Source organism: Haliaeetus leucocephalus, unplaced genomic scaffold, assembly GCF_000737465.1.
Source record: "Haliaeetus leucocephalus isolate CR32 unplaced genomic scaffold, Haliaeetus_leucocephalus-4.0 Scaffold174, whole genome shotgun sequence".
NCBI lineage: Eukaryota > Metazoa > Chordata > Aves > Accipitriformes > Accipitridae > Haliaeetus > Haliaeetus leucocephalus.
The window spans coordinates 978,552-1,003,493 of NW_010972610.1; the positions used below are offsets into that span (position 1 = coordinate 978,552).

The following is a 24,942-nucleotide window of genomic DNA, read 5'->3' on the forward strand; positions in this document are numbered from 1 at the left end:
ACTGCATCATTTTCTTTCTTCATGAGATGAAAGGCCGTGCGGCATATGTGATTACTAAATCATTCCTGAGCTTCTGAAAGAAATTAAGACAAAATTACTGCTTAAAAGAGTGAGTTCTTCAAGAGCCTCTTCTTTTTACACTGATGTCTTTGGTTGTGTACTTTTCCCTAATTTTTTTTTTTTCCCTAGGAAGAAAGGGATTCTTTTTCTTCTTTTTCTTTATGCAGCAGAAAAATGAGATCTAATGGAGTCTTCACGTAACTGCCGATGTTTCCCCATGTTACAGTCCTCCTGTCGAGTTCTTCTCTCAATAGTTATTCTGTATTTCTTTCTGCATGAAAGGAGAGGAACAGAGTGAGAAATCCTTCTCCAGCTATAGGATAACAGGACTTCCCTTATAAAGAATGCCTGTAGGGGACAGCTGGGTGCCAGTTGAAAAATGAAATGTGGCAGAATGTGAAACCCTGGTCAAAGATTAAAGTGGTTTGCCTCGAAACATTTTACCCAGGCTCAAGAATGCCTGTTAATTTCTACACGGCAGTCTCAAAGCACCAAGACACAGACGTTTGCTTCTTTGAAAATTTCTGATCTAAGTGATTAGGAAGTTTTTGTGAAGTCTCATGTGAACTGTGTCACATCACTGCTTAATATTGATCAAAGCCAAATTTCTTTCCCGTATACGGGCCGGGGGGGGGGGGGGGGGGGGGGGGGGGGGAACAGGGACGGGACGCACTTTCAGCAGAGTTCAAACAACAGATCTGACTCCTTATTCAGTTGGGTTTCTCACTGAAACCATGTATTAACTAACTAATCCTCCCTTTTCCCTCTGAGAAAGCTACTATGTTTGTAATGTCAGAGGAGGTAGTATGATGAATTAAGAAGGGGATGTAGAGGATAGAGAAGAAATAAATACAATTGCTCATGCATTAAACACAGTTTTTCCTGTGTGTCTTCCTCTACGGCCTTTTGAAGAATACTGTTATGTTACTTTATACATCAAACAAGGCCTCTGCCTGCCTTTTAGTTTCCCCTTTAGTAAACAAATCTCCCCCCCAAATCATAAGAAGATTCACTTTTATATTTTATGGATTTATGCTCCTACTGACTTTCAGGACCAGTTTTTCAGAAGGGTCTGAAACCCTGTATGCACATTCGTCCAGCCCCACGTGCATACAGTACTGCTTGTGCAGATGCATGACAAAAAGCTTGTATGCCAAGGAAAGCTCTGCTCCACTTGCACGTGTAGCAGGAGTCAGAGCTAGATATGTAGTAGTGGAAGAGTAATTTTCAAAAAACCAAGGTTTTAATTTGGTAACGTGGCTTAATAGAAAGTAGGAACCTAGAAGTTCTGAAAAGATTCTCTAGACATTTGTGTCTGTATCAGTAGGCTCCAAAATAACTTGAAAAACCTATGTTTTTCATCTATGTATTTTCAAGTCAGATCCTTCCATAGGTTAGAGCATGCACAGTAGTAGCTCATGCACAAGGACAGGACTGCTTTTTAGCAACGTAGCTCTTTAAGTTTAAATCCTTTCAAAGCTACATTATCAGAACTACCACCTAGATCTTTTAACAGTTTGCATGCACACTCAAAACTGTGTTTGCATGCTCATTTGTGGTAATTACAGACTCAAATGAGATGTAATCAGAAGGTACATATGCAGTTTGAAAGGTGCAGAAGCTGAAGGTACAAATTACTTCCAGGCGCACAATTGATAGACCTACATTTCCTGAAAATCTGACCCATTCATCCTGATACACTATGTTTCATATGTTTATTCTAATGGTGGAATTAGAGGGTTGTCCCTGTTCCTGCTTTGAGTGAGTATAATCAGATCTCCAGAGTGAAATTCACCCATGTGCCTTTACACATCTCCAACGTACAGTTCCATCTGACAAAGTACTCACGGCTTCCTTCAATGGAGAGAAACAGGCATTTCTAAGAGGCATTCTTCTGACCTGGTTTAGCTCTTACATGAGGATGACATGAACTGCACCAAAAAAAGTACTCATTCCTCTCCTCTCATCATAAATACAAAGACTCAGATTGAGCTGAGATGTGTACATCTACTTTTACAGACACCGACCTTTGCCCACATAGATTTCCAATCCAAATCTTTGTGTCAGATGACTAGAGTTTAAGTCCTGCTCCTACAATGATGCTTTGCCTAGTTTTATACCAGCTCAGGATACGACTTTTGCCTCATTTTTTGTCCTCACATACCAATTCCCTCCCAGTATCAGCAATGCCAAAAAACACACCTAAAAATTATCATCTCAGATGGAAAATGTATAAAAGATGCAAGAACCTCTGATGACATACAATATAAAGACAGATTTGTATTTTCTTTTTCTTTTAAAGACAGTCTTTAATTAGTCCCAGCTAACTTGTCTCAAACCCAAACAACATATTATATAAGCACCAAACACATGCAAGAATAAAACCACCCTGCAGAATTTCAGTTGTAAGCACCTGATGAATAATCCTGGTTCTGGGATCTTTTGAAACCCTGGTGGTGTGCTGGTGAATTGAAGCAGTTTTTGCTTGTTTCTTTTTGTTAATATTTTTTTATAAACAGATATTTTTATTGGATTGAATTATTTGATTCTTATATGCAGAAGTTAATTCTGTTCTCCTATCTGCCTTTTCTCTTCTATAGCATAAGAGGATAAATTACAGTACATATAAGATGCTGAACATGTATAACTAATTTATTCTGTCAATGTAGGATCAACTCTCAAGACTTTAGACTTGCTGACTAGCAGTGTCAGAATTATTTTACTTAAACAGGAATAAAACACTAATCGCCCTGCACTGACCTCAGCTTATTAAGTTAAATGCACAGCTTTGAAATCGAAATGTTGTCTTATACCAAAAGAGAGTCTCCTTCTAGCTTCCAGTACAATTCCACTCCGTACTCAAAAACTAAGCACGGTACCAGGCAAGTGATATAAATCTGTTGCATGATCACAGCCTGCACAATTGTACTGGCAAGGAAAACCAAACAAAGAAGGCTTTCAAGGCCAGGGCACTTTACTAAAGCAACTGTGAATGACTGGAACTCACTGGAATTACTTCCATGAGTAAAGAGATGTAAGTGGTTACAGGATAAGGCTCTGAGTCAATAAAATGATTTGGTTATACACAAAAGGACAATCAAAGTGTGTTCACTGTCTTTGGTGGGAACATTACCACAGATTATTATGGTGCCTCTCTGTCTCCCATCAAGGATGTGCTGCCAGGAGCTGAGAGGTTTGGATGATGAGTAAAGAGTTTTACAGAACTTTCAATGAATTGGACCAACCTGAAAAAGTAAAAAGCCATTAGCAATCCTGCTCCAAGCAAGGCTCCCACAACTATTCCTGTAACTGCTGATTCTCCTAGACCACCTGCTTGAAAAGTGGAAAAATAAACAATCAGGGTTCATATTGAGAACTATTTGCATTCACATATTGGAAAATACACACAACTAGGAACAACATCCAACATCAGATAATAACTAAAGCCTTTCAGAGCTCAGGACTCCATGGGAACCTCTTCCTTAGTTCCAGTTTCTGCATGTTTTTGTCCTTGCTTTCTTTGGGGTTAAACAAGACCCCAAGATCAGTGTCAGAGGAAGACACAATTCTAGAGATGTGATACACAGGAATGTTGTTAAGAAACTGGTCTGGACAGCTTGGTCTGAATCATAACACAGACTGGGATTACAGTGATGGATATACTACGTATCACTACTGAATATGCCCCAAGTCATTATAACAGAAACAAACTCATTTCAACTGGTTTAGCATCATAATCCTCTATCACCCAGGTTTATTAAAATGATTGTATGATTATCCAACAGCTCCTCAATTTTTTTTTTTTCTGAACCTATGCTGTTTCTAGTTAAAGCCATATGAACTTTGCCTTCCTCCAAATGTCAACAGAGGCAGAGCAGGGACACAGTGGCTGAAGTGGAGCCCAGATAAGGACTGTCACTCTGCAAAGTGCAGGGCAGCTGAAGAACAATGGCATTTTCACGTGGGTTCAGCCTGCTCCCTTTTCCATGCCTACCTGGGTTTGCGGAAAGGAACAGAGAAATATTAAGGAAATTAAACTGCTCCCTCCTCTTCATTTATCCATGACCCTTTGAGGGGATTTTGTCTGTACATCAGGCTGTCTGGAAGGAAAAAGGTGCATAGCTACACCATGCTGAGCATAGAGGCTATGGCCTGGAAACAGTCTCTACAGCATGTGTGTACACACAGGTTTTTCAGGGATTGAAGAATTATCAGGCTGCAGATACCTTTTCACCGCAGGGCTAGCAATTTGTTTGCTGTGAAAAGCTAAGACCACCTTTTGCCACTGATTGATATCTTCCTACCCTTACCTCCTTGCAATGTCCTGCTCACTACAACATGGTCTGCAAAGACAGCACGCTGGAAAACAAGGACACTTTCTCTGTGGAGGGTAGTCCCAGTCTTCTGGATTCACAGGCATTGACCCATTCAACTAACTTCACTTCTTCTCAGCCTACTGGGCCCCTCGCAGTGCCTTCTCATAGCATTGAAAATCATTCTGCACTGGGAGAACACTGCTCCCATCAGCACTGGCCTCCCCAGCTGCTAATTATCAATATGATTATACTCTCTTTGGGGCTTCAGTTATATCCTTCTTTCTGGCTAAAAGAGATTTTACCTTTTAGCCCCTGGAAAGTCCTAAAGCCTCCAGGGTCCTGGGCTGTGCATCAAGATTACTGTCATGCTTAATGTCAGGGAAGTGATTCAGACCAATTACTACCCACAGCTGCCACACCTTAATTTCCCAAACAGTCAGCAGAGACATAGTCACTATGTCTCAGCTGGACAACTGTGCTAAGCAATTTAATATGGCCCGTTATGCTGCATCACCACACGGATTCCTCTCTCTGACAGCCTGGGCAGAAGCATTAAGTCACTAAACTTACATGATTTACATGGTGTATTGTTTGTGTGCTCTGAAACTCGGCTTTCATCTAGTCGCAGCCTGCCGTGATTCCAAGGATATTTCACATTTGATCGAATTTCAAAACGCCCTTGCTTTCCATAGTAGTCCCCAATCACCTGTGCAAAAAAAAGAAACGAATGAGAAGATTTTTGTATCAACTTAGGGAAGTAAAACAAACAGGAGAGCAGCATCACTCATTTGAACTCCTGTGGCAGGATGTTGAATCACAGAGAATAGCACTGAAGGGGTCTGTGGAAGGTTATGTAGTGTATACTCTTGCCCCAGGGCAGGATCAGCTGAACAAAAGCATTCCTGACAGATGTTTATCTAACCTGTTCTTAAAAGCCTCCAAAGATGGAGACTTCACAATTCCTATAGGCAATTATTCTGGAATTTAACTGTCCTTACTGTCAGTTGTTTTCCCTAACATGTAACCTAAATCTCCCTTGTTGCAATTATCCTTCACTACTTACCGAATTGCCAGGGGACTTAGAGACTCCTCTTTTCTGAAACATTGCTTTACATATTCACAGGCTCTTATCTGGTCTGCCCGCAAGCAGAAGCTTCTCTTCTATATAAACCCAGTTCACATAAGTTTTTTAACCCTCTGAATATTCCTCCTACTCTCCCTGGGCTTTCTTCAATTGCTCCATAGTGGGTTGAGTGCTCAGGACTGTCACCCAGTTAAGTGAAAGTATCATTTCAAGTACCTTGTGTGCTGAGGTTCCCGACTACACACTCCAGGCTGGACTTTTCTATTTTGCATGGATCTGGAGGTACTTGACCATGTTCAGCTAAAATCTTCAAATCTCCCGATGAACTGTGGCACAGCCTGTCATCCTCCAGCTTGTATTTCTGCAGTTGTTGATATTTCCACAGAAAAGGCCTTTCATGCTTATTATTCTGGTAGCATGGCAGGACTATTATTTCAGACCAATTCATCAAGATACTTCAGAATTTCGGTCCTGTCCTCAACAGTAAATCCAGACTTTACTCAAGATAAAGTGTTGGATCTACTGCAAAGCTGCGGGACTAAATTGTACTAACAGTAGTGGGTTACTCATCTGAAAATAGTTCCAAAAAAATCTATGTACAGTAATAAAGGCCAAATATCATGACGCTGAAGTAGTCAGAAGTGATGGCAGAAGCGTATCAAAAGACATATTTGTCCTATCAGGGAAAAAACCCAAATATATTAATAGACTGGATTTAGAATTCAAGCCACTGACAGCCTGTTCAAATTTTTCACCTAAATTTCATTTTGAAGGGAAAGAGTTAAAAGATAACTTTTGTCCTGGTTAGATACACAAAAGTAGTTTTCACACTAAATAAAGGAGCTAATTTCTCTCCCAGTTTTGCAACTGGGAGATAAATCCTTAGAAGAAAGACTTTTTTAACATTTGTCCAAAAATAGAGGCAAATTGCATGAACTGGAAAAAGTAGAGGGAAAAAACCTCAGAGACCATTTGCAGGCAGCAGACTATACATTAAGAGACTGTTTAATTTATCAAACGGGAGTGGGAGAGTCCTCTACCAGCAGGGCTTACTAAATGTGAAAGCACACAGAAAGGCTTAAGAAGTACAACTAGCTATAAGCAGCGACCAAGTGGATTCAGACCAGAAGTAGGATATAGATTTTTGAAGAGCAAGAGTGGTTAAACAGTGGAACAAACACCGAGGGAGCAAGGGAGGCAGTCCCTGTTCTTCAGTGTCTCCAAATTAAAAACGAATGCCTGTTACCACATGAGATTTAGTCACATGTAAACTACAGGGCTCCATACAAGGGTAAGAAACCTGCCTGCCCGTGACACAGCAGAGGTCAAACTAGGTAATCTTGTGTTTTCTTCCAGCTTTAAACTCTGTGAATGGACCTGGGAAAACAGCTCTGCCTGGACACCCATTCACCTGGCTCAGTTCAGCTGAGGAACATTCTCATACAAACATAGGAAAAATTGGCAAAATTAATAAAACAAGGCATCAAAGAAACAATGTTTTTAGAGTGAGGCATGAGGGTAGAAATGAATATAGCAGACACAAGTAATAAGTAGTCACATGTGAAATATTTCAATTGCATGTATATTTATATACATCATAAACAAAGCAGAGGGAAATTAAAATGAGCAATATGTTAAAAGGAGAAATGTAACATGAAAGAAATAAAAGATAGTTTAAATTGCAAGTGAAAGATCACTGGGAAGAGTAGGAGAGGGGGATTAAACTGATAAACTAGATAAGAAGCTAATGGACCAAACAAAGAGAAAAGATACAAAAAAGTTGTTCAAACCAAACTTATCCCAACAAATCTGTACTCCTAGCTTCAATTAATGATGATTACTCCTACCCTGGGAGTGTCTGCAGTTTATTGCTGTAGCTTTTCAGTCACTTTTACACACCAAAACACACTAGACATCCTGATGCTTTTAAAAACGCTTCTTGAATTTGTCTCTGCCGCAGCACTGACAAGAATAACATAACTTCACTGGATTCAAATCCACACATAGAAATGACCAGCTCAGATTTACTGCCGCTTTATGTTTGAGCTCGATGAAGTAAGGGAGGCCAGCAAAGCTTAGGTTGATGCTGACTTTGCAACTAACAGAAGCTTTATGCTGCAGCTGGAGTTAGGGTAATGTATGAATTAATATTGCTATTAATCATGTTATTCTCTGTGTGCCACTGGTGCTATTTCTCACAGACCATTTTTCACAGTCTAGCTGCTTCCACTCCTGCTGTGTCCAGTGGAATAACCCACGTGGTGTATATGGAGCTGCCTGATTAAAATGTCTTTTAAACCTTGAAAACAAGACATGCAGGTCTTACTCCCTGACAAACAAGGTGAGACAAGGTCTGCACTCCTGCCTGTGGCTGACCACAGAGTAAGATTAAAATACCTGTATTCATTGTGTGTATACATCAGGGTAACTCATGCATCCCTGTTGCTATAAGATTAATCTTCCTTCTTACCGATGAATAAAAGGCCTTGCTCATTTTAAACAATAATTTCCCATATTCAGAATTTATCAGTGCTAGCTAGCTTGTGAGATTTCACCCTTTAAATTTTAAAGACTCTAGTATCATGTGAAGAAAGATGGACTGTTAAAGAAAAGAAGTTAAGAAAGTTTAAAAAAAGCTCAGGATAACTACTTCGAGATAATTATTTTACAGAAAGGATTTGGTCTCCAGGTCGATCAACTTAAGCAATACCATTTTAATGTGTATATTAAATAAACAGATGCCCACCAAGTAAACAGATGATATTGTGTTACATTACATTGGCTAATTCATCAGTGGCCAATTGCAGTGGTGTTTGTTTCCTTACCTCCTGTGTGCCTGCCTCTGGGTCCGTCATTCCAATCACAGAGAAATCCCCATATCTGTCTCCATTGGCATCAATGGACACCTGCCCTGCAATGCCTAAAGAATGGCATGTGAAGAATTAGAAAATTAATTAGTTAAAGTACTGAGTCTTTCCAAGGAAAACAAGAAAACAGTGGACAGGTTTTTACAGACTGATATGACAGGAAACCTCATCAGTCTCCCAGCATTTTTGTTGGCATTCCAAAAGAAATTGTAATTTCACCTCAGTGTCTGCATTCCTGAATTCTTAACATTTCTCCTTTTTAAATTTCAAATGTGTGAGACTGTTTGGGGAATACATAAGAAAAAAATAATCCAAAAGCCAGCATGCAAGAATAAAACACAAATATATTTAACGTGAATTATTTATGGAAAGCCTAACCCTGAAATATCTAACAATGCCTCAATAAGGACAGTCTAGCTCATGTGCTGCAGAGGACACAGGGGCACAGCCCTACGCCCCACAGACTGACAGGGCTGGTGCACCCATACAGCCAGTCCAGTGTTGCTTCCATCTGATGGGATATGGGAGCAGGCGTGGACAAGGGGCACCATGTGCACTACGTATGTATTAAGTCCCGCATTCATTTACATAGGATTAACTGCATAATATGTTTTATATTTTTAGACCCCCAGTTCACTTCCTTCCTTTGCAAGTTCTAGGAAACTTTAGGGAAAGCGGGAATCATAAGAGTCGTAGGATAATTCAGGTTTGAAGGGGCTTCAGGAGTCTTGAGCGTAACCTCCTGCTCAGAGCAGGGTCAGTCAGGGCGTCAGAATAGGACGACGCTCAGGGTTTTATCTGGTTTTCAAAACCTCCAAGGATGGAAACTGTACAACCTCTCTGGAACAACTTGTTCCAACTGTCATGGTGAATAAACACTTCCTTGCATTCAGTCTGAACCTCTTCTTTCAATGTACGCCCTTGTGTACAAAGAGCATGGCTCCAATCTCTTGCGGTCTAAGTCAAACAGGTTCTTAAAATCCATCAAACAATACCAATCAACTATGATGAAGACATTGTAAGACTTTGCTGATATGCTTTATCATCTCAGATATTCTCAAATGTGATCCTCCACTGACACCAACACATAGCCATTTCCACTGGTGCAACTCAAACAGGCATCATTATACATCTATGTTACACCAACTACATGACTAGACCAGACACAAAGCAATAGAGAATCAGGTTCTCAGTGACTGTATATCAGAAGAGAGGGGTCAGATCTTCAGTCAGAGTATATATTCCCCTCAACATACCTAATGATAGTAAACATGCAACAGATTAACACACCTCCATTTATCTTGTCTTTGTTCCCGTTTAGTGAGGTCAGGAATGTTTAAACTTACTGTGATTTTCAAAACATGTAGTGGTCATCGAAAGATTATTGTCAAGAATCTGTTTTGTTATAACAATACAGTAATCAAACAATTGCCTATTTGATTACTGCAGGAAAACAGAATGGGTATTAACAACCACTGGGCTGTGAAAGCACTGGAAGAGGCCACTGTGAAGAGCTGCAGTGTCCTTGCCTACACAGCAATTCGGATTCTGGATCTGACAGGAGGTGTTAATTGGAACAGACACTTTCCTGGCCTATGAAAGCCAAAACTCAGTTTTTAGAAGTAGGTGCTAAAATTTGCTAAAACTCAGAATTCCTATGGGATTTCTTTTTAATGGGAAAGACTAATTTTTAACTTTTCCATCTGAATTGAAACAAAGATATTGAAATGTTGACATTTCCTGCAATGTTCCCCCTTAAGAAATGTATTTAGGAAATTTTGGAACAACCTTAATGAAGAACTGCGTTTGGATGAAGGATTTTATCCAGATTGTCTTTTTTTTTCTATTATGTTAGATACCTACATACAGAAAATTTTGCTATTTTTTCAGAGGAAATGCCAATGAATAGAAAATATTCTCCACAAAAAGTGCCCTGCAGTCATACCAGGGTATCTCTAACAACCCCAGCAGTGAGAAATCCACCTCAGCCTTATCCTTTCCTAAGCACATGATGTTGCCTGTGCCTTTGCAGCTGGCAGACTGTGAACACTGCAGGAAACAGCATCCACATCCCACTGAAGTTCTGATGGGTCTCCTATTCAGAGCAGGCTGTAAAATGAGGTGCCCAGGCAACTGGATATCTAGAGGTCAGCAGTTAAATTGATGTCATTAATGAAACTGGAGTTCTCATCATCAAGGCCCGCAAAAGTTTAAGTGAATTATAAAGCTTCAGTCCTGCAGTAGAGCCTGGTGGGTGTATGCATGGACCATACTCTGCGATGCTGCAACCACTTCAGAGAGGGGCTTACGGGCAGAATAAAGGGACGTAATTTTCCTAAAAGGACTGGCTTGCAAGACATCAAGTTAAAGGCCTCTTTCAAAATCTGTTTTATCCTTGTAAATTATGTCCAGCAAAGTACTGCCACAGGGAGGAGATGGTATATGACTTAGATAGCATTTTGACCTTTTCAGCTGCACACTCACAGCTCAACTTGACAGCTACATTTTCAGAATAGCTGTGACAGGTCAGCCAGCAACAACAAACTAGTTTTCACAAGTGGGAAAAGAGAACATTTTTTCCTCCCGGCTAGTTTTACAAGAAAGGTGTGAGAATCGACCACAGAACCTGCATGGAGCACATGGTACTATAAAAGACTTGCATGGGCACACCAGCTGGTGGCTTCCTGGAGCAGAGAAGCAAGAGTAGAGAAAATACAGACAGGCTGTGCTGGGGCATCTGTTCATACACAGGATAACCAAACAGTGAGGCAAATCCTTAGACACACAAATTCCCTCTGTTAAAACAGTATGTCTTGGGAAGCCATGGATGCGAAGGGAGGTAGTGGGACATCAAGCACAATCTCCAGCTGGTGCAGGGCTCCTTATGGGATGACTGCAACCAGCATAATTAAAGCAATCCCTGTGTTGCCTTAAGCTGCCCTGGAGATCTTTTTGCCTTGTGTTCAGGCCACAATTTGAGAACAGAAAAGAGGTTTGGAGCTGCTGTCCTTCTTGCCTTCCTTCACTATGTCCAGTGTGTTCTTAGAGCAGAGAACCTGGCCACTGAGTTTTTTCTTACACATTCAAAATAATCATTCACTTCTTATCTAGGGAAAATGTCTCCTCTTAGGGATTTTCATAGGAAATCTCGCCAATCCTACACCAAAAGATTGGAGTATTATAAGAGATGGATGGGAAAATTCTAAGAGATGAGAGGTGAATCCAGTAATCCTCTGTTTCTTTATTATGATCCCTACCTGGCAAAAGCACTCACACCGCTTTGCATCAGCAGGGTGAAATACAAGTGCCAGTTGCACTGCGGAACTGCAACCTACAGGATTAGGCATAGAACGGCACAGTGCTATTCAGCTCCTGTCTCTGAGATAACACACACAGCTCCTGAAAGGAGGCTGGGGGGGGGTAATCCTTCTAGGATCCAAAGGAGCCCTGTCAAGAAACAAAATAACCTGGCACCTGCTTGCTTCTATCCATTCCCAGGCTTTTAAGATAAAAAAGTCAAATGGAAAAAATGAAGCAGTCTCAGAGCTAAAAGATGCACATGAGTAAAGCGAGCAGCTGTAATCTTTTCAAAAACAAAAACGGAGCCTGAGAAAATTATTGGTATTTCTTTATAACATCAGTGAGGGTCATTACATTGTTAGGAGTTTTTTGACCTGAGTAAGACCTCAAGGGCTGGTGAAAAAAAAAAGTCAGACTAGTGAGGTATGTGAGCCATATGGTTTCATATGGTTATTTTCCCCTCATTTAAGAGTGGAATAGGCCCAGGTCCTTACTCTGCACGCAACAGAAACCTGAATTTTTTTGACTCTGAAGCTGGAATTCCATATTAACTCTCACCTTCGTATGTTCTGTTCCGTGTTTGCTGAACAATTTTTTCCCCATCTTTCTTACTGAAGCCAAACTTCAGGACTTCCTGTAAAGCTAGAGCATAAAGAAGAATAGCATCATGGAATCCTTCCACAAACATGTTCACCTACAAAAAAAAAAAAAAAAAAAGAAAATAAAAGCAATAGCAATTGACACATGAAAAACTTTTCTTCCCTGCGGAATTGATTAACTAAGGGGAATCTCCAAATTAATCAAAATGACTGATTTGGAAGGTTATTTTCTCAACTGCTGGAACACAAAGGAATGTGTCTAAAAAAAACTCAGGGGGAAAATGGCAACTTTTGACTCATTTTTAAAAACAGTTAACCACTATCTGCTATTCTGAACATTCAAATCGCACTTTAATGTTGTGTCTGAATAGCTCTGCAGATAGGGGAGAAATTTACAGATCACAGTTCCCATGCCCAGACGCACAAATTCTGCAGCTGACCACATGAGATTCTGTAAGGTACTGAGCAACCCCATCCCACAGCACTGAATATGTCCTCCTGCCCCTGCACTGAGGACTTAGCACCTCTCAGGATTGGGAAGTATGTTCTGCCATGATTTTTTTTGGAAAGCGCAACTGGTGGATTTGCTTGTTTAATGATTACCACTTCCACTTCTGGCCCTTGTTCAGCTGAGCATCTCTCCACTAGCAAATGAGCAATGGAGGAAACTACTTACCCTCTACAGTAATGCATTCTCTGGAACTGCCAGGAGAACAGTTTCCTGTCCTTTACAGTTTTTTCAGTAAGTGACACGAAATGAATGAAATGTTGTTTTCTAACCCTAATATAAAAGAAGACTGCTGCCAACCAGCTCTGCCTCCCACAAGTCTTCGTAAGCAGCCTACAGCTTTTGCTCTACATCACTGTGAGTAACAACAACAGCTAAAAGCAGAGTGCTGCAGAAACATTACAGGTTTACTCACAGAAGCCTGGTGTGCTTCAGTGATGAAGCCGTAATTACTTCAGGAGCTGAGTACAGATGGAGACCCATAAGCAGAAACAGACACACATGGCTTGAGCAGTACAGGTATTCCTCTTCTGTAAGCAGCAGCTTGCATCTCAGTAGTGCAATGCACCCTGCCTTGATGCACAATAATTCAGAATGAACTATCTTTTCAGCTGCAGGAAAGATGTTCCCATTCACTCACAGTTTCATTACAATGGAAAAGCTTCTGACATCCTAGCAAAGGTGTAATCAATGATTATACCACATTACAAGGTTTCTTATTGCCATTTCCAGTGAACAACCCACCTCTACAAATATTCTCCTGGATAGAAACAACATTTAGCTTATCTTCCACTTCACTGTATCTAAACAATTTAAAATGTTGGTAAGTAAAGTGTTACTCTAACTCTCACAGTTTTAAACATTAAAAATGGACATTAAAAATGCTAAAAGATAAAAACATGTAGCCAGTTAAGTAAACAACTGCTCCATAGATAAAAAGTATTACATAGTTGATTGGCTAAGCCGAACTGATCAAGCCCCTGGTAATGTAATTACATGCAAGACATTCCTTCACTCTTAAACCAGCTGCCAACAGTAAGGAGAATTTTGGAATTATTTACTGATAATACTAAAGTTTACATTGCTCTGGCATTTAAAATTGGACTTTTAGATAACTCCAACCTATGTTTCATTAAGAAAATGCACCAACAGTTTAGAGGAAGAGCCCACAGTGCTACAGAAGGCACAGAACAGCTCAGCTCAGTCTGACAGCCAAAGACTAAAAGGCAGCTGCAGTTATTCTGACCTAAGGAGAAAGCGTGAAAGAAGAGGTGAAAGTCAGGCTTTTGGGTGAATAACAAGAGCTGACGGACAGAGTGCACACTAGGACAGGCTTTACCAGCAGGGGATTTAATTTTTCAGAATTGAAAAAAAACCCCAAACCAAGAAACCACAAAGCTCGACAACTGCTTTCTGTGCCAGCGTTAGAGTCCAAGTGGCCTGTGGATGATCAAACAAGGGCTTTCTTGAAGTGACACTCATTCTCTGAGGAGAGAAATGAGTCTCTCTAGTTGCTTTACCTCCCTGCTGGCTGATTTACAGCTTGTGGCTGGCATCCGTTTCAAGGAAAGCTATTTATCACTTCCTTTGTCCATGGCAAAGACCCCTCAGTGTAACACAGCAACCTTCAAAATCCATTTTGTCAGCTTATTTGCTCAATCTGAAATCTACACATGCCACCAGCCTGAAAACCCTCCTGTAGACACTGCAGATTTGCCAGATAAGCCCTGTCAAAACTCACTTGGCAGTTGGAACATTAATGCCACAGCCCCTTGCCTTGACTCTTGGCCAAAAGCCCTGACATTACATGCAAAAAATCACATTAGAAAATCATCAGAAGATTGTCTGTGACACCTCTCAGTTCCTCAGGCACAAACCCCAGCATTTTATCCTATGTTGTCAAGGAAGGTGAAACTGCAGGTAATTTATGCCATTTCAAATCTTCTGAAAGAGTAATATCTACTGTTTGCAGGTGAGACTGCACCTACACTCCCCAGCTAAACGATATATTGGGCACACCAACTACATTTCACATTATTCTGGGAACATGTTCAAGCACCAGTTTTTGAAAGGGAAAACAGGATGCCATGAAGGTCATAAAGTCTTCCTGCATATCTTGCGCGATCATTAAGTTGCCACGATCCTACACAGAGAATGGGTTGCATGATGTGTAGGACTGCTCTAACCTAGAAAGGAGAAAACATCAGAGACGGGAGGAATATCACAACATGAAGTAATGGCTGCAGATAATTTTGAAGGGATTGCTCTTTCCTCATTCCATTTTCCACCTGTCCAGAGCTCACTCAGGTTCATTTTGCAGCCCTGTTCCCTGTGACTGTCTACAACAGATCCCCTGAGTAAAAAGAGTGCAAAATTTATTCCATCTGATACCACTCCTGACTTATTAGAACAGTGTCTCAAGCCATATAGTCCCAGAACTTCCTTCCTGGACAACATTAACTCTGTTAATGATACCTCATGTACCTCATGGGTATGAAGGATTTTCTTTCTTCTTCTTTTTTTATTATTTTAACATAGCTTCTGTTCTACCTTCGGTCCTATCAGAAATGATGAAACAGACCGACACCAAATTTTCCTCAATAATTTTTACACTTTTTGGCCTGTGTTTATTTGAATTTTGGAATACCTGACAGTAAGAATAAATAATACTTACAAAAAACCCCCGATCCTTCCTTTGCTGCAGGAAAACAGTTAAAAAAGGCTAGAAGAAGTGTATGTGCCATGAATGTTTCAAATAGGAATGACAGTAAATGTGAAGATGTCTTCATAGGTTGCCTGACGGTCTCGGTGGAAATTAATAATGTGTGGTTCAACATTAGACAGCCCTCAGGACAAATCTAAACAGATTATAAAAGCTATTAAAGATCCACTAATCTTGTAGGTAATTAACAGTTCTTTTAGTTAAGCTCTAATAAAACGCAGAAATTTTTTATTATAGTATTTTTCATTTTGATTTATGCTGGTTTTTTAACTACAGGTGTGAGTTGAGCTCCAAATGCTGTGATCATAATTTGCATGCCAGGTCTACCAAAATGTTGCTGTCCCTGACTCGTACTGCACAGCAGAGCCACCCCTTAACATGTGTCATCAGCAATGTGAGTGGCAGCAGAGAAGCTGCCAGGTTTGCTGAACATCTTTGGAGGCTGCAATACAAATATGTGGAAACTCCCCTGCTAGTATATCTTCCCTATTACTTTCACATCCCACGCAAGGTACCACATAACTAAAAACCAGGTAAGCTAACTGGATGAGATAAGCAAACATTTGAACCTTCTATTTTCCTACCTTTCTCCTCTAATTAGCCATCTTCCATTAGAAAAAAAAAACAACCCTTCTCCATGGAAATCACATGAATAAATTTTACACAGTTTGAAGTTATAGTTCCCCAAGCAGCTATAGTATGACCACACTATTCATATATACCAAGGTGTTAACAGCATATACAGCAATGCAAAATACTACCAACGTGGAAGACAGCCAAGCTACAGCTATGCAGGACCCATAATTTTCCATATCCTGCCCACTGACTGTTAAGTAAGCTTATTCTCTTCCATCTGGAACTGCCCAGCTCTGAATCACAGCAATTACAGCAATTCATACCACTTCAGTGCTAGGTGGGGAAGATCATCATCACTTTTTCTCTACTACAAAAGCAAACAGCTAACATTCCCCAAACTCGGTCTCTGCATCTTCTTCCCAGTACATCCGCAGTGATTTTCAAGTTGTCAAACTATAGTCCCTGCCAAAATCAGTGAGGACCCTGGGGGATTGCATAGGGTGTACCCAGACTTTTTGCAAAAATCTTACCAATTTACATACTTGACATGATGCTTAGGTGAGCTAATGCCCACTGAAAGCTCACTGGTATTTCACCCTCTTTCAGATTAGTCCACAGGGATGAAATTTAAGCAATCAAATATGGGAGTTTGATCCTATAAACACATGAAGCTCATCTAACCTCAGGACTATGAACGCTGTAAATGAATCCTCGTGAATTTTACTAATACTGTATTATACTGTAAAACTATAGCATGACACAGTAAAAATATGGCAATGAAGTTCAAATACAGCAACTATATTTCAAATATATAAATGCTATGGTGTACTTCAAACCAACCTTATGCCAAGTTGGTTCACCTACTTCATTGCTGTGGACTTCTCCAGCACAGCAACACATCTAACAGTTTAGGTAGATGTTTTCCTACTATCTCATGCTGTTTCAATGTATCTCAGTAAAACAGTCTTTTTCTAAGCAGTTACAATTTAACTGTCAGTTCTCTCTTTTTAATCCTTCTTCACCAAGCCAATTATAATTACAGTACTTCCTTTATGAGCTTTTCCAAGAAACCCTGACATAGTTAACTTTTTAACATGCATTTCTTGACATGTATCTTTGGTTGTTTTCTGTTGATTGACTCACTATCCAGCAATATACCCTTCATTTAATTTCTGAGCAGGGACTTTACTCTTTGATACCATTTGCTGATGTTACATGCTCCCATTCAGGACATCACTGCTGATGATGCCGTTGTTAGAAGTACTCCTTTATGTCCCTGGGATGCCCAGGGGCTCTCTGCTGTTCCTTGACGAATTGCTGTACCCTTGCTCTGAGCTGCACAAACCCAGAGCAAGGTGCTTATGACGCCCATACAGTATATGACAGACAGATACAATTGATTCTGTTTTAAATTCTTTTTTAAAGATAAAATACGATTGTTACAAACTGATTTTCTGTTAAACTTTTAGTTTGCATAAACTCAGTGAGAAACTCTGGATGGAGTGAGATGTAGACTGAGAATGTAAAACTGAGGGAAGAATACCCTTACATCTGAGCATTACCTGCAAATAGGTGAAGTGCATTTCAAAACAGTAATGCTGTGTCCAGTTTCACCTTTGCAGTAATTTATTAGTCTTACTGCCATAACACTACTGTATATCATCCTGCATGTTACCATCATAACAGGATTATCACAGCTCTCATTAACTCACCATCCTGCTCCTCAGATCCTCATGGGATTTCTTAATGCCACTATGCAATAGAAACTCACAGAGTTCCTAAATCTCACCTATGCATAACAGCTACTCCCATGCATCGGGACTGGGATTTCAAGGATTCCCAAATAAAACAAACGCAAAGCCACAGGCTTCACCCATAGCCAGCTGTCATAAACAGCATGTCTCAGGGTGCCTACAGACACGGATACATGACCTGACCTGTTTCCACAGAGATCACATCACTGTGAAACCAGCCCAGCAACTGGAAAGGGGGATAAAGCTGTAAAATGGTTAATCAAAGCGATATCTTTAGATGTCTAATACTAAAAATACAGCCTGTTTGCTTGGGCAACCAGATTGCTTCCCTAACAGAGTTGGACCTTAGTGGTTCAAAGAAACAGGAAGGGAAAGAGAAAAATAATAGAAACACATGCATTCTCCAGAGAAGGCCATTTCCTCAATATTTAATTCACAATTGAAAAAGAACATAGGGCGTTATGCCAAATTCTGGGCAACACTGCTGTAGCCAAGGACAGCCTCTCACTGTATTCACTGGTATCAATTCTCTATAAATACATAAATATATAAGCTGGCATCTGCTCAAGAACATATGAGGCCAGAGCTCAGGACTTGGATTTCTAAACAACAGAAAACTGTACCAACCCTCATTTGTTATTTGGGGCTGGAACCCACACCCCTCCCTAGAAAAAGAGGATTAGCATTCCCCAGTGTAAGGAGATGTCATATAACAGTAAAACCTTGTGCCTATTTAAGAGAGATTTATTCAAATACTATTGCATCCATTTCATCTTTCACAGGGAGACAGTGTGTATGTGGAAACCCACACAAGACTTTTCTTATAGGGGAGCATATGACCTTATTACGTGAATTCTGCAAACTGAATCTTACAGTCTGCTTTAAAATTATAGCTTAAAAATTCAGCACTGCAGTTGAGCAAGACTTCACTTCCCTTTAACTTTAAGGAGGCTTTTTCCAATAGGGCTGCCTGCTTGTGTCTGTCTCCTCACTGGTATTTATTGGTGCAGCAGTAATGCTGAGCACAGCAGAGATGGAGATGTGCGCCTCTGCCTAAGCACTCTGCACACCAGGCAATGTGGCCCAAATGTGAGGACTTTGCAATTGAAGTGCAAGTTGGGAGAGAAAGTCTAAGTAGAAAAACCAGAGCGATGATAACTTCTGGGAAGCAAGCAGTGGTCACAGCCCACCAGCTGCCCACCTCCATCATGAAAGAGCCTGCAAGCACCATTTGAGAGACAAGGTGAATAGAAAGATCACTGCTTTTACTGCACTTTCTGTTTGATTTGGTTACAAAGATGCTCTGACGCAGCTAAGTCCTCCTTCAGCGTGAGAACGTGCCTTTGCCCGCCTGCACTGTTTAGCCATGCATCTGACCAGCTGGCACATGAGCTCATGTGCACCCTGGGCACGCCAAACCACTGCTATCCTTGCTCCACCTAGACAAGAGAATGCTTATTCCAACAAGACTGAAATACTGCCAGTGACAAACTCCCGTCCACTTTAAAGCCAGCTGTGGACCTGAAGCCAGCCATTTGTTCCACAGGAAGGTCTGCTGAAATAAAAGAAATTAACAAAAAGAAAATAAAAGTAAATTAACAATGAATATCTGGGATTTACTTAAAAAAGGCTGCCCATTTCAGGGAGTTAAGGGATTTTGCCAGTGAAGGTTATTTTCTTGCTAGGGAAAGAAAACTAAGCACAAAGCCAGCTCCTTTGCTCTTGTATCTAGTCCTCATTCTTCATGCTCTCTACCTTGTTTCTCTTAATACCTCATCCTTGAAAAACTGGTAGACTTACTCTCTGTCATCTGGCTGGGGCAGCCACAAGTTGCTCTTTTGTCTCAACGGTGAATTGAAGTAGAAACCTATTCAGTCCTAGGCTGCAGGGTAGCTGCGCTGTGAAACGCTAGCTAAAACACGACAGGGCACAGTGACAACCAAGATGCAAGGGCACAGAGGAACCCTTCTACCCCACTGCCTGTGAGAGCTGCTCATTCTTTGTTTATTGCTTGCAACACTCTCCCATGATTATCTAGAAAACAGCTTTAAACCCCTAGTGCCTGCTGCCAACAGGTCAGGCAGAAAACTTTCAAGATACAGCCAAAGCTTGCTCCTTCCATTAATCACAGACATGGGAACAGCCACCTCAGCAGATTTAGAGCCTTACCCACAGTCAGCTCATGTCAAGGGGCTCTTACTGTTGCTGATTTGCATCAGCTTTGGACCAAACCCACGGCTTGACATCACTGGGTCTCAGACCCCGCTCCAGACCTCCAACGGCATGGCCAAAGCGGGAGCGGGATGAGCTGAAAACTGCCCTGCTCCAGGAACAGGGAGCACCTCTGGGACCAGACTTTCCCCCTGCAAACCTGCGTGGGATTTATTCCTGGCTCCATCTAATTGCGCTCACCGATTCATTCTGCCCGTCAGTACCAGCCATTTTACCCCTCTGTGGTTCTGGTTCCTGTATTACCTTTTAATATTGGTCTCAAAGTAGTGCAATCGATGTAGCTAAGGAGCAACACTGTTTTGTACCAGAAGTGAACGACCTACAGAATAATCATTTAGGGGAATTTTTCCTTTATGTATACTTTACACACATACTATTCACCTATTTAACTTAGCTGTGAAGGGCTCCAGGCCACCTATCAAGGAAAAGGACAGAATCAGAGAATGCATTAATATGCTCCTGCAGTTAAGGTGAAATCCATCTCCCCATGTTAAAAATACATCTCTAACTCCAGATAAATGACCAATGCAAAGGATCTCTAGCACACAGCACTGTATTATCATTGCATGAATACTGAAGGGATCTTAACTGCAAAAGGTATAGCTGTCATTTAAAAATTAACCATTCTACCTTTTTAGAATTTCCTGCCTCCTAACAAACTACATGGTCATTCATGTAATGAGTTACAAAAATATGTTCAGAAATCATACTTCTAGTCACAGTGGTAAAACACAAGAACTATTAAAGTTGCTCTTTAATACACACAAAAATTAAAACATGCTTGCTTTAAATGGATTTTTCTAAGGACCCCATTGGTAGTCTGACGATAACCTGTTATACAGTTGTAATGAATGCTTACATTTTAAGTTAGCATTATGCAACCATTGGGACACTCTAATTGCAGATAAACACCTAGTAACCAAAAAAACCCCCATCCCAGTCCTTTCATTAGATATTAAGTTTTAAATGTCAGTGAGCAAGTTTGTTTTTCAAGCAGGAACAGTTTTCAGGATAACAGAGTCACTCATCTGAAAAAATCAGTTCCACTTGCTAAAATAAGCTAACTGGTTTAAATAAATGTAGAGCTAGGACAAACAGAAAGGACATTTTTTGTTAAATGTTTATCCTTGTACAATGTGCAATTGTTTTGCGTTCTGGATTTCTAACATTATCACCAAACCACAAAAATCATGGAAATAATTTTATTCTCTATACTAAAAACTTTCAAGATCACTCCTCATGAAGAACTGAAGAGAAAAACTACTATCACTGCTAAGAAAACTCACATGTTCAAACTGAATTTACCTGTGCTACACTAGCTGGTGGATAAGTAGTATGAGGGTGGGCTCGTGAAATCTTCAATGGGGTAAAAAGCCATCTGATGAAAGGACCGTCTGATTGCAGGTTAGCAAAGGCTACCCAGCAAAGCTTTTGCTTTAAATACAATCTTAAGGGCTGGATAAACACGGATGATTTCAGCACAGCCAGAAGTGGTGCTTAGCTCAAAAGTATGCTCGGAGCTAGGATTAGTCATCTAAGCTCCTTACTCAGTTCCAGACAAAAATTAGGCACACAAAACCTGGATTCATAAGCACCAGCACCCCGGTTCACCCTTGCCAGCAGAGGAGGTGGAGAATGAGGGATGGATGTGACCCCATTACTCTCAGACAGGCAGGTAACAAACTCCCGCTGCACTGAGACGCAGTCAAGTCTTTGCAGAAACCCCACAGGGAGCCAGTCCTTTCAAATCCCCTGCCCCTTTCATCTAAAAGCCCTGGGGCTACGACTGCTGTGCTAGCATGAGAGAAATTCAGGATCAAATCCCTGCCTTCAGGGAGTCTGAACTCCACCCTTGCCCTGCCGCGTCTGCGGGGCATCCTGGGGTGCCTGCGCCCCAGAGCTGAAACCCTGGTACTGGGGGACCTGCCAACACCTGGGGTGCCTCGGCTGGGAGGAGATCATCTGCCCGAAGAGCCCACCTGAGGCTGAGGTTGCCATGACAAATGATCCTTTTATTAAATACCAGGGTAAATGGGCATACGAACTTGTAAACCTTAATGGCATGGAACTAATGCAAACCCTCAGGCTGCTGTTAATCATGCTTCCATTCCAAATAATTAAAAAATTAGTGACTTGGCTTTGTTATTTTCTTTCACGTACTGGGTATCTGATGAAAGGCGTTCACCTGGCTGATTAACCATCCCTTTGCTGGCATACCTGCGAGGATCCCACTAGCACGGGAAAGGAGAGGTACAGCAGCTATCTCGGAAGATATTTATGTGTACCTGTCAGCAGGCAGTACTGTTCCAGCTACACACATGGAACGTGTCCTCCCACCCTCCAGCAACAGCATCATAGTTAACGCCTGAAAACTTGAGGATTTATAGCCCCTCCAAAAGGCTAAAACCTCACTCTTTTAGCTTCTTGCTTCCTTATTGACTGTCTGATCCCCGAGATCCTGCCTGATTTTGTTTTCTAAGGTATTCTGTAGTCTGCAGTCTGGTGGGCTAACTGGATGCATTCTACAAACGTGTGTGCCATCAAATGGAAATGTCCTCCTGCCTACTGAATGTTGCCTTGTTCCTGGCCACTGAGCGGAGGGTGCCCAGAGCTCCTCACCTACCCTTCTCCCATTGTCCCGCGCCCCTTTCTCATGCCCCTCTTATTCATTTGCTCTGGGACACAGACAGTCCTTGTCTTTTCAATCCACCTTGATATATTAGTTCTTCTTAGAATGGACTAAACCTTTTGATTTTTGCCTCAGGCTTCTCTTCCTAAGGAAAAACATCTGCTCAAAGAGGGAAGGAAAGTCGGGAGTACCCTCCTGTGGATTCCTATGGCTCCTTGCACGCACAAGAACACCGATGCCTTTATTCACACAGCCCATCCTCACAGGCCGACTACATTAACCCCTCCACGTTAGAGGAATTGCTAAACATCCACTGAAGAAAAATCAGAGCTGGCAGTGCGGTACACTGATCGTCTCTCAGAGCCCAGGCAGAGCTCACCCGAGCGCGGCTGGTGCCTGCCTTTGCTCCGCCAGCTCTCATACACCTGGGTGACTTGACTCACCCACGGGGCCGGCGTGCCCTCCTGTTAAAAGACCTGTCCCTCTGGAGAGTGAGGCTTTCTCAGAGCTACGTTCAGGTTGCTTAACCTCCCAGCACTCAGCCAGAATAAATGAATGTGCCAACGTAGCAAGAGATCACACAGTTGAGGTGTTACTGATTGCTACCTATGCTGCTCTTTCAGGAAGACTTGTCACCTGAATGTCATAAAGTTAAACCTCGCTCTGCTGTCATTCAGGATCACTTTCACCGTATCAACAGCTCAAACGAGTACCGGAAAGCTTCCCTGAACCACCTCAGTGCGAGATCTGCCCCTGTGGAGGCAACACCTCCTCTGCCCTGGAGCGCTCAAACAAGGAATGTGCATTTCTGGCCTTGAAGGACTGTCCTTCCTTTATGTCCCTAAAGAAAACAAAACCTGTCTCCTTCGTTCTTCCGAACCCCTGCCACCCTCCTAATCAAACTCTTCAACTAAACTGTTTGGCTCAGCCATATTTCAAACACTAAACTCTTCACCCCGTCTACGTCACTGCAGCGTGAGGCTATCGGCACAGGCGAACCCTCCGCAGCACCCGCAGCGCTGAGGCTGGAGCATCCCATCAGCCGTCTGGCAAGCAAACAGCTCCCACCAGAAAACAGCTTCCAGCTGCCCACCCAGGACCCTGCTGCTGGCTGCAACATCACCCTGGCATGGGACAGGCTCACCCAAAACTCCTGCTTCATGCTTTACTGAGCTGAGGGTTTTTTCCAGTTAAAAAGGAAACTTTCAACTGAGTCTTATTTTCATAAGCTCCTCCGGGAACAAGGCTCGTACAAGAAGATATTAGCTGCTAGAAAGTCAGTTAGCAAAGGTCTTTCATTTTTAAAGTGTCGTTTTGTGCAAAATCAGATATACAGTCTTTCCTTGCCTTCATTCAAACATCTCCGAGCCAAACCTAAAGACCATCTAATACCAGTACCAAAAATCCTACGAATTTACATAAAAACAAGACCTCAATGGGACAAATTAGCTTTTGGATCATTAGCAATGCAAATGGCATGGAGAGGCATTAAAAACAAAAACAGGTTATTAACTTTGCTGGAAGACATATTTTTCACACTTTATTAGTGGAAAATAAGGTGTATTTCTACCAAGTACTTCAAAGGGAGAGTGTCTTGCCCATAAATGTCTGAGTGTCTGTTTAGTAAAGTGGAATGTGAATATCTGTGAAACCCAAGTAAAAACATGGGGCTATGGAAAATATACAACATATATATGAAGATCAACTCTAAACTTTTACATTCCCAAAGAGTTCAGATGTTACTATTTTCAGATCTACCTAGAGTTTTATACTATCTCCTCCATGGTTTAAGACAGCTTCAAAAATATGCTTAGACAGGCTAGAAAAACTAAACAGAAACCCACTGGAAGAGAGAAGAAGAATTTCTTTCTTTTACTGTCTTTTATGACATCTGTTAATGGCAAATAGCATACTATCATGCTGTAGTTTTGCCTAGGACCCCAATGTGGAAGACACTAGCCTTTCGTATCACTGAGAAAGCATTAACTTCAGCAAAAAAAAGCATCTGCTGTATTCACCAAATTTAGCAGTCCAGAGTTCAACACTGCTCTTACAGAAATTGAAGAAACTCATTAATTCCAAGGGGTGAAGGGCTGGTCATGAAAATCCTAAATATGTTTTACTAATAGAATTCATCTTGTTAATAAGCTGGCATGTGAATGCATTTTTTCCGGCTGCTGAAAGCAGCTTGTGGTTTGCTTTCATTGTTTCTAACACAATTAGCAAAGCACTCCAGCAGCTGAATAGACCTATTCATTTGAACAAATTATTCCTTGGCAGGGTTGGGGTTTTGTT

The 24,942-nt window shown here is 41.4% G+C and overlaps 1 protein-coding gene across 1 annotated transcript in view; it reads right to left on the bottom strand.

Annotated features, from left to right (window-relative positions):
- Window positions 1-219: 219 nt before the first annotated feature.
- Window positions 220-24,942, bottom strand: part of NPR3 (natriuretic peptide receptor 3) — a gene marked incomplete at its 5' end in the record, with an annotated part of 40,950 nt that continues 16,227 nt past the window's right edge. The window contains 5 exons of the mRNA XM_010563991.1: window positions 220-331; window positions 3,306-3,390; window positions 4,947-5,082; window positions 8,286-8,380; window positions 12,186-12,321. Coding sequence (XP_010562293.1) covers window positions 220-331; window positions 3,306-3,390; window positions 4,947-5,082; window positions 8,286-8,380; window positions 12,186-12,321 — 564 coding nt within the window. The remainder of the gene's footprint in view (window positions 332-3,305; window positions 3,391-4,946; window positions 5,083-8,285; window positions 8,381-12,185; window positions 12,322-24,942) is intronic.